This window comes from Hyperolius riggenbachi, chromosome 6 (assembly GCF_040937935.1).
Source record: "Hyperolius riggenbachi isolate aHypRig1 chromosome 6, aHypRig1.pri, whole genome shotgun sequence".
In the NCBI taxonomy this organism is placed as follows: Eukaryota; Metazoa; Chordata; class Amphibia; order Anura; family Hyperoliidae; genus Hyperolius; species Hyperolius riggenbachi.
Genome location: NC_090651.1, coordinates 270,610,354 through 270,620,564, shown reverse-complemented (window position 1 = coordinate 270,620,564; position 10,211 = coordinate 270,610,354). Strand labels below are relative to the sequence as shown.

The following is a 10,211-nucleotide window of genomic DNA, read 5'->3' as shown; positions in this document are numbered from 1 at the left end:
GTGATGTACCCCACCTGTGCTGTATCCCACCCACCTGTGATGTCTCCCACCCACCTGCGATGTACCCCACCTGTGCACATAAAACATACACAATGACCAATTATTAAACATCAATTTATTGTAAAAAATTAAGACATTTAAAATCACTTAAAAACTTGAAACTCCAAAATAAACACATTTCAACAAAACATTAAAAACCAAACATTCACCCTCGTCCTGGTGGTGTGGTAAAATAAAGTCTCAGTTGGTCCCTGTTCCGCAGTGACACTACCCTTGGCCTGGTTGCATACCTCCGCAGGGGCATTAGTGGAAGCACATTCGGGGGTTCCGGAGTCTCTCTTTCCTCCTGCCGCACAAAGTTGTGGAGGATGCATGCTGCCTTCACCACGACAACTGCGTTGCCCGGTTTCAGCAGCATGGGCGTGTGGAACACCCTCCACTTTGACACCAGGATCCCAAATGTGCACTCCACCATTCTCCTTGCACGGCTCAACCGAGCATTGAAGTGTAGCTGGCTGGCATCAAGTCCCCTGTCTGGGTACGGACGCATTACATGGTCGGACAGGGCGAAGGCCTCGTCCCCCACAAACACATAGGGGTAGGCTGGTGCCCTTGTCCCAGGCCAGGGTCTGTCACGGGGGAGACGCAGTCTGCCTTCCTCCATCAGCCGGCAAAGGGTCGTACGCTGGAAAATTCCAGAGTCATTGGAACTACCGTACGACCCCACGTCCATGTACACAAACTTGTAGTCCGCATCTGCCACTGCCATTAGAACAATGCTGAAGTATTTTTTATAGTTGAAATAATGGCTGCCACTCCCCACGGGTTTCTGAATCCGGATGTGTTTCCCATCCAGTGTGCCAACACAATTAGGAAACTTGCACTCGGTCCAGAAGCCCTGGGCGATCTCCTCCCATTTCGTGGTGTCCGGCACAGGCATGTATCTGGCCCTCAGTCGCGTCCAAAGGATCCTCGAAGTCCTCACGACGATGCCTGCCACCGTGCTCTTCCCAATACGAAATGTGACATGTAGCGATGTATATGTTTGTCCAGTTGCGATGTACCTACAAGAGAAATAATCGAAATCAATTTTTCATGTCGTTACAGGAGAAAGGTTCAAGACAAGGTGGCGCAATATACGTGATGCATACGTGAAATGGCTACGGAAGAAAAAACTTGCCGAACGAAGTGGCAGTGGCGGGGGAAAGCGACAAAAAGACTACCAATTTGCCAAGCAATTGTCTTTCATCAATGCAAGCCTGGAACCTAGACTGTAAGTACCACTACTGTGGGCAGGAACTGAGAGCTCATTTTAGCAGACAACTACCATGACTTCGGCCATGTATTGCTATAAACTGGCCTCAATTCCCATGGCTAGCGAACTTTTCTCACAAGCTTTATCAAATGTTTGGTAGAAACGGTTGATAAAGTGTTTGCTAGTGTTTGCTAGCTCTGTGAATTGACGCCACATGCTGTTTGGCACACCAATAAATATTGTTTTTATCTACAGGACTGAAGACAATTTGGAGCAAGAGGAACCGACCCAGGAGGCACGGTTCAGCAGTGAGGAGAGCTTGGTGGATGATGACGTCGCCGATGTAACCTATGTCCCCGAGGAGAGGAGTAGGAGGAGGGAGTCCTTAGCTATCCCAGCTCTCTCCTTTGATGATGACTTGGGAGAAGAGAGCTTGGATGTTGAGGTTGCAGGACCGAGTGTGGATGAAGCTGCACCTCCACAATCGACCGCTATGGAAGCTCCCGGGGAACAAGAACAAAGTGAGGAGCACCGAGAGACTGCAGCACAACCAGCGCGCAGGGCAACCCCGACACAGGCCAGAGGACGGGAAGATGCTGCCACACCACCAGTGAGGACCACCACACCAGTGAGGCGTCGAGGTACCCTCCCCCCAACAAGGAGAGAGACAGAGTCCGAGATGTCCGGGGCTGTCTCCGGACTTCTCGGGATTCTTCAGAGCCACCAAACTCTCATAACCCGGCAGTTGCAAGATGAGGACAGGGGCCATATCATGGAGCAGTACAAGTCCCACATCACTTCACTGCAATGTGAGCTCGACGCTGTACATGGGCACTACAGGGACGAGCTTAAAATGATGCATGAGATGCACAGAGGAGAAATCGACCAACTGCGTGCGCAGCATCATCAGTCGGTGGGCCAGCTGCAGAACATGATGCAGCAAATGCATCAACAAAGCAAGCAACTACTGAAATTGCAGGCACACCCGTGTTTTCACACTGTGATGTCTCTAATACCATATTTGGAAAAGGTGCCTTCCCAAAACTTGATGGCGTGCCATTCCACTTTGCTGGAGGTGATCAAACAGCACATGGACACGCCATTATTGCAACCACCAATTTTTAGACCCCCACAACCAACAGCGGTGCCCACCTGGCAATCATCACAGATGTACACCGGCTACAGAGGCAGTCAATATGGGCCACCGCTGTCAGGGTCCAGCTCATCCACGACCAGCACCCAAGAGAGTCCAGATTTCCAGGCAGCAACTCCCACCTTTTCTAGTAGTGGTGCCGATACAATTTGAAAAAAAAAGTCAAATTGTTCCTGGACATGCTCCTCTGAATACCTCCGATCCTCGGAGGAAGGATACCATCACAGGGCTTTTTAGCCCAACCTTTTCCCTGCCCCATCTCCTTCAACCAAGGTTCAGAGGTGTTCAGATGACCATGTCAGGGAACTTTTGGTTTTGCTGGATTTGAACTTTAGGGCCTGGTGTCCCCGAAAGACACTACCTGGGTCACAACCTTGTGCCTTTTGCACTGCACCTGTAGTCATGCACCTGTCCCTTTGATTCCTCTTGTTCCTTACTTTGTTGTTCCTAATCACTTGCACAAGACCCTTGGAGCCATGGGTGAAGGACACCTTGACTGGTCGGTGAGAGGCCTAGCCTTTTCACTGACCTGTGTCCTTCATCCATGGCTCAGAGGGTCATGTGCCAGTGGTTAGGTTTTTAAAGCACTTCAATTTATTAGGGCCTGGTGTCCCCGAAAGACACTACCTGGGTCACAACCTTGTGCCTGTTGCACTGCACCTGTATTCATGCACCTCTGCCATCGGTTCCTCTTGTTCCTTACTTTGTTGTTCCTAATCACTTGCACAAGACCCTTGGAGCCATGGGTGAAGGACACCTTGACTGGTCGGTGAGAGGCCTAGCCTTTTCACTGACCTGTGTCCTTCATCCATGGCTCAGAGGGTCATGTGCCAGTGGTTAGGTTTTTAAAGCACTTCAATTTATTAGGGCCTGGTGTCCCCGAAAGACACTACCTGGGTCACAACCTTGTGCCTGTTGCACTGCACCTGTAGTCATGCACCTCTGCCATCGGTTCCTCTTGCTCCTCACTTTGTTGTTCCTAATCACTTGCACAAGACCCTTGGAGCCATGGGTGAAGGACACCTTGACTGGTCGGTGAGAGGCCTAGCCTTTTCACTGACCTGTGTCCTTCATCCATGGCTCAGAGGGTCATGTGCCAGTGGTTAGGTTTTTAAAGCACTTCAATTTATTAGGGCCTGGTGTCCCCGAAAGACACTACCTGGGTCACAACCTTGTGCCTGTTGCACTGCACCTGTAGTCATGCACCTCTGCCATCGGTTCCTCTTGCTCCTCACTTTGTTCTTGTTCCTAACCACTTGCACAAGACCCTTTGAACCATGGATGAAGGACACCTTGACTGGTCGGTGAGAGGCCTAGCCTTTTCACTGACCTGTGTCCTTCATCCATGGCTCAGAGGGTCCTGTGCCAGTGGTTAGGTTTTTGAAGCACTAATAATTTAGGGCCTTTTGTCCCCAAAAGACACTACCTGTAGTCATGCTCCTCTGCCATCGGTTCCTCTTGCTCCTCACTTTGTTCTTGTTCCTAACCACTTGCACAAGACCCTTGGAGCCATGGATGAAGGACACCTTGACTGGTCGGTGAGAGGCCTAGCCTTTTCACTGACCTGTGTCCTTCATCCATGGCTCAGAGGGTCATGTGCCAGTGGTTAGGTTTTTAAAGCACAAGCACTTCAATTTTAGGGCCTGGTGTCCCCGAAAGACACTACCTGGGTCACAACCTTGTGCCTGTTGCACTGCACCTGTAGTCATGCACCTCTGCCATCGGTTCCTCTTGCTCCTCACTTTGTTCTTGTTCCTAACCACTTGCACAAGACCCTTGGATCCATGGATGAAGGACACCTTGACTGGTCGGTGAGAGGCCTAGCCTTTTCACTGACCTGTGTCCTTCATCCATGGCTCAGAGGGTCATGTGCCAGTGGTTAGGTTTTTAAAGCACTTCAATTTTAGGGCCTGGTGTCCCCGAAAGACACTACCTGGGTCACAACCTTGTGCCTGTTGCACTGCACCTGTAGTCATGCACCTCTGCCATCGGTTCCTCTTGCTCCTCACTTTGTTCTTGTTCCTAACCACTTGCACAAGACCCTTTGAACCATGGATGAAGGACACCTTGACTGGTCGGTGAGAGGCCTAGCCTTTTCACTGACCTGTGTCCTTCATCCATGGCTCAGAGGGTCCTGTGCCAGTGGTTAGGTTTTTAAAGCACTTCAATTTTAGGGCCTGGTGTCCCTGAAAGACACTACCTGGGTCACAACCTTGTGCCTGTTGCACTGCACCTGTAGTCATGCACCTCTGCCATCGGTTCCTCTTGCTCCTCACTTTGTTCTTGTTCCTAACCACTTGCACAAGACCCTTGGAGCCATGGATGAAGGACACCTTGACTGGTCGGTGAGAGGCCTAGCCTTTTCACTGACCTGTGTCCTTCATCCATGGCTCAGAGGGTCATGTGCCAGTGGTTAGGTTTTTAAAGCACTTCAATTTTAGGGCCTGGTGTCCCCGAAAGACACTACCTGGGTCACAACCTTGTGCCTGTTGCACTGCACCTGTAGTCCTGCTCCTCTGCCATCGGTTCCTCTTGCTCCTCACTTTGTTCTTGTTCCTAACCACTTGCACAAGACCCTTGAAACCATGGATGAAGGACACCTACACTGGTCGGTGAGAGGCCTAGCCTTTTCACTGACCTGTGTCCTTCATCCATGGCTCAGAGGGTCCTGTGCCAGTGGTTAGGTTTTTGAAGCACTTCAATTTATTAGGGCCTGGTGTCCCCGAAAGACACTTGGGCAGCTATGCCCTGCAACTCTTCCAGCACAAAGTTGGTGGTTGGTGTTCCTTAAAACTGACCGGGCTATACCATAGATATGTTATTTTTTTGTCTTCCATGTTGGAAGAATGTTTCCATGTTGGAAAGTGGTTGTTTTTGCAATAAAAAAATTTGTTTTTACATACCTCAGTGTGATGAGTAGTTGTTCTTGTGGTGTGACTGCTCTCCTGAACGTGGTATCCTTCTTCCTAAGGTCATCCTTCACCATCTCCAAAAGGGTATCAAACCTGTCAGGAGATGTAAAGGAAGAAGCTGTAAAGTATGTTGTGGGACAAGGTGTTGGGTGGAGGATGGGGGAGGTGTGTTTACAGAGGTTTGGGAGTGTTGTGGAGGGTGGGGGTGTAGTGTATAGCTAGGTATACAGGGGTGTGGGGGTCAGGGTGGTGTGTTTAGCTAGGTATACAGGGATGAGGTGTTGTGGGGGTGAGGGTGGGGTGTTTAGGAATGGTGGGGGTTGGTGTATTTAGGCCTATATACTTACAGGGGAATAGACATCCGAGTGTAGCTGTAGAACTTCTGTGGGTGTCGTCTGAGGTCCCGGTAGAGGGCCTGGAACTCTCCCTTCCTCTGCCTCCTGGCTAGTAGAGGGTGCACCCACCATCTCCTGCGAGGAGCACGCCTTCTCCCCACATAGTAGTAGGTAAACAACAGGAAGGAGAGAATTCCCAGGTAATAAGCGTAAAAAATGACTGGATCCATGGTCCCAACTGCTGTCTCTGTATCCAAGGATGGTCTCCACACGTCCAGCTGTCTCCAACAATGACCCCAGAGCTTCTGCTGACCTCCCAGAACCCCAGGTATTTATACAGGTTGTTATCTCTTTAAGAATCCGGATCCGGACCGCAACCGTGTTCATACCGCACGGAAACCGTATGCAACCGGACCGGATCCGGACCGGATCCGGACAGGAACCGTACGGTTCAGGTCCGATCCGGCTCCGGTGCGGTCCGGACATCCGGTGTGGTTTTCGCAAAACCGCAAGTGTGAACGGGGCCTATATCGATTGATATGTACAGAGTGCTTGAGGGGGCCCAATGTAGAAACTTGCACTGGGGCCCAGAGCACCGGAGCTACGCTATTGGCCTCAGCTCTATGTAAAACTTCCTAAATATAACAATAGGGGATATCACTTTAACTACACAGGATAACAGCACTATGTAACAACACTGCACACCTGCTGCCACTCTTACTTCCCACATCCAGAAGTCTGTACAGTCACAGTAATTAGAAGTCCCTTATTAAATAGGCTGGATTCTACGTGTGTCATGCTGCTGGATTCTAAGTGTGTTATCCTTTAAATGACATTAGCCCTGCATCACTAAAACAAGATTAGTAAACTCACCTGGATTCCTTTTGTTTCAGGTCCAGGCTGAAAATTACCTTGGGAGCATTGCATTTACAAAAGAAACCTTTCAAGCCTCCTGATGTACTGCAGTGTTATCGGTTTTCTAGGCCTGATCATGCACTGCAGTATACTGCGTTCAAAACAAAAAAGAAAATACACCTGGATGACCAGCAGAGGGCAGCCTTCACAAGAGAGTGTTTACTTTGCACCTGCAAACAGCGCTGTGAAATGTCAAATAAGACTTTCTAATAAAATGTATGAATAGCATGTGCCAGAAGGAAATATTGCAGTCAGTAACCATTCAAAAGCTCAATCTAAACAAAATGAAGATCACTGTAGAACAGCTTCTATTCTAAACATCCTTGTTTATTTTCCTGGATTTTTCATAGTAGGGCCAAATGAAAATTGTAAAATCGCAATCACTGAGGTAGGGTCACACTTGCTACATTTGTATGCTTTTTATTGGCGTTTTTGCAGAAACAACTGCGAGGCCTCATTCACACCTCAAATCAAAAAACCCAAAAGTTTTGCGTTTTTGTGCACTTTTTCCCCCCCTCCCGGCGCTCCACTGCGCGCTGTGTTTCTGGTAAAAGTGCTCTTCTAAACGCTTTTCCGTAATAGTTTTGTAATTCACTCCCTGATGCAAGTCAGGAAGTGAAATCTTTGACCGGGAAAAGAATAAATACATTGTATTTATTCTTAAAAACGCAAACACAATCGCTGCACAAAACGATTTTGTGAGCGTTTACATTTTCCTATACCTTCCATTGAGGCAAAATCGCCCCCCAAAATAATACAGGCACAGTGCACAAACCGCGCTGATATGAACCTTCTCAGAGAGATTCATTGCACAAGCGTTTTGTGGGTGAATTTAAAAAACGCCTGCGCTTGAAAAAAGGCCGAAAAGGCCCCTAGTGTGAACGAGCCCTGAGGCAGGGAAAACACTTGTCTTTCAGTTTTCTGTGCACTTTTTTTGCACACCAAGTGTGTTTCTATGGAGGAAAACGCGCGCATTTTTTCACAGCAGCTGATGTAATTGATAGAGAAAACTGACAAAATGTGCAGTCATCATGCAGAATGTCTGCGGGCAAAAACATATAAAGTGTGAGCTAGCCCATTGATTAACATGAGTTCTCAGTTTTTGTGCAGCAAACATGCACGAAAATAGTCAAGTGTGTTCCCTGCCTGACCCTTGCCTGAGAGCTCTTTCTAGCAATGTTTGTGTTTGCCTGGTGCTTTTGAAGTTAGTTTTAATTTAATGCTAGTGATTGTGATTTAGGCCTGGAACCCACTACAAATCGCAATTGCTAGCGTTTTTAAGTAGCGTTTTGTAAACAATTTCATGTAAGCTTTTTGCCAGCGATTGTGTAGCGATTTACGATTAGCGATTTGAAATTTTTGTTGGTCCTTTCAATGTATCATCATTTTTTTTTGGCAGTTTACAGTAATTCATAATTGCACTCAAATCGCTATGTGTAGCAATTTCGGAGCGATTACGCCATCATTTATATACTTTACATTGAAATGCAAACATTCCTAAAATGCTGCTTGTCCTGTGGTTGCGATTTTGCTAAACGCAATTGCTCCAGTGGAATTTGGCATTTAGGGAAATCGCTAGCGTTTTGAATCGCTCACTGTAGAATGTACTCTAGCCTATGTTAACTTATTTCTAGGTTAATGACCAGACACTTGAGGTCGTTTCAAAGGGGTTAAATAAAAGGGGTTTATTTACAATTATACATATGTACAAGTTAGATCATACAAAGTATGTGTCTCACATAATGGCTCTATATACCCTATGCACAGTCACACACTTGCATTAGCTGAGCCCCTTTCAATCTCACAGTCCATTGCAGCAGCATTCCAAGAGAGAGAGAAGCTTTTCAAGCATTGTCTTATATCTGGATCCCACAGGTATAGAGACTCCTCCTCTGTGTTTGCCCTTAGAAGCTGGGGGGGAAGGAACTTGTAGCTAATCCCATGGACCATTGTTGACAAACCAGATAACTCAGTTTCCTCTCACCTTGGGTAGCCAGTTCCTCAATGGCCATTTGCGGGGGCTGGGGTCAGTGTCAGAGGCCATTGTCTTTGCTGTGTTATTTACTCATATGCAGATGTGTGTGGTTGTAAAAAGTCCTTTATGAAACACAGGCTTTGTGCAAGGCCCCAGCTGATCAACTAGATTCACTGTAAATCTCTCATAGCAACATAAATGTCCAGACATACTTTTCCATTAAGGCACACCTGGAAATACACAGTTTATACCGATAAAATACAACACTCACTAAACGTTAAAAAAAAAAGAAATCGCTCTAGTGAGTTCCAGCCCTTATTCTTTTTGTTATGGGTGGTAAATAGCTGCAAAATCACCTTTGTGAAGCATTGTGATATGCTCCTCACACTATGCATTAAACTAACATGAGCATGAATTAGGCCTTTACCCTTATTTTCATCAATTCAATAAACATAAACAGAAGTCCTTTTGTAATTTAATATTATTATGAATTATTGTTTTACTTAAACTGGCAGACAGCTTTGGTTCTCCTTTTCCTCACCCCATCCCTGGACCCTTAATGTCTTCCTATAGGGGTCTAGTTTTAGGTTACCGTATTTTTCGGATTATAAGACGCTCTCAACCATACGACGCATCTAGGTTTAGAGGACAAAAATATACTAAACCTGGTGCATCTATGGTGCAGGGGCATCTTGCGGATGTTCTCCCCCCAATTATTATATCCCCCTTGTCTTTTGTCGCCCTTTGTCTCCCTTGGTGTTCTCCTCTGCCCCCCCTTGGTGTCCTGTGTACTAGTGTCCTCCGTTTGTGTCCCCATCTGCTACTCCATTTGTGTCCCCCGTTTGTGTGACCCGTCTGTGCTCCTCTGCTACCCCCCGGTGAACAGTAATTGGCATCGGTGCCTTTCTCACCTGACCCGAGGGAGGCTACGGCGATCAGCTGCTTCTCCTCTTCCTCACTCTCCCCCTAGTTCTGGTCGGCTAATGACGCGATCAGCAGAAGCAAGCACTAGGGGGAGAGTGAGGAAGTGGTAATCCCCGTGGGCTCCCTCGGGTCAGGTGAGAGACGTGCCAATGCCAATTACTGTTCACCAGGGGAGTGGAGGAGGATGGGGAGAAGCAAAGGAGGACAGGGGGACAAAGCAGGGGGACAATGCAGGGAGTCGCTGTTTTTGGACTTTAAGATGGTAATCATGAGAGCAGACAAAAATCTATTTTTGCAAAAATCTGTTGAAAGCAAAAATTATTTTGTACAAAATTCTGCCTTAGAAGCATACATTGAAGTTAAATGTTACATAATGTATATAGTAAATTCTCACTGGAGTCAAGTGGATCTTCCATCATTTTGTTTCCCGTTCAAGCAAGGGATATGAGAGAATTTTTTTTTACTCTTGTTCCCACTGTTTTTCTTAACATCCCCTGCAAATTTGGTGTTTCTAGCTTTTAAGGGTGCTTTGCTAGTAGACGTTAAAGTTGGTGGGCAGACATTTTCCAAATGACAGCAAAGCAGGGATTAAAATGATAACGTTCAGGCAGGACAAAAAAAAAAAAGCAAGTTTTAAAACGATAAATTACGTTCAGAAGGTCTGCGCCATTTTTTAACCTTAAAAACGATAAATATCGTCCAACAATGCAAGTTAATGGGGCGCCATTTTTACACATCGGCG

The 10,211-nt window shown here is 47.1% G+C and overlaps 2 protein-coding genes and 1 long non-coding RNA gene across 4 annotated transcripts in view; 2 read left to right on the top strand and 1 right to left on the bottom strand.

The window, feature by feature from the left end:
• TMEM25 (transmembrane protein 25) overlaps positions 1-6,676 on the bottom strand; it is a 43,181-nt gene extending 36,505 nt beyond the window's left edge. For both annotated transcript variants that reach the window (XM_068242802.1, XM_068242803.1), the window contains exon 1: positions 6,529-6,676. The gene's annotated coding sequence lies outside the window, so the exon portion shown is untranslated. The remainder of the gene's footprint in view (positions 1-6,528) is intronic.
• LOC137522742 (uncharacterized) overlaps positions 1-6,942 on the top strand; it is a 29,474-nt gene extending 22,532 nt beyond the window's left edge. The window contains exon 3 of the long non-coding RNA XR_011022425.1: positions 6,549-6,942. This is a non-coding gene — a long non-coding RNA (uncharacterized lncRNA). The remainder of the gene's footprint in view (positions 1-6,548) is intronic.
• LOC137522740 (uncharacterized) lies at positions 1,111-3,160 on the top strand. The gene is made up of 2 exons (XM_068242801.1): positions 1,111-1,273; positions 1,511-3,160. Exon 2 carries the CDS (start codon positions 1,749-1,751, stop codon positions 2,559-2,561), a length of 813 nt encoding a protein of 270 aa, XP_068098902.1. The 5' UTR covers positions 1,111-1,273; positions 1,511-1,748; the 3' UTR covers positions 2,562-3,160.
• Positions 6,943-10,211: the final 3,269 nt, after the last annotated feature.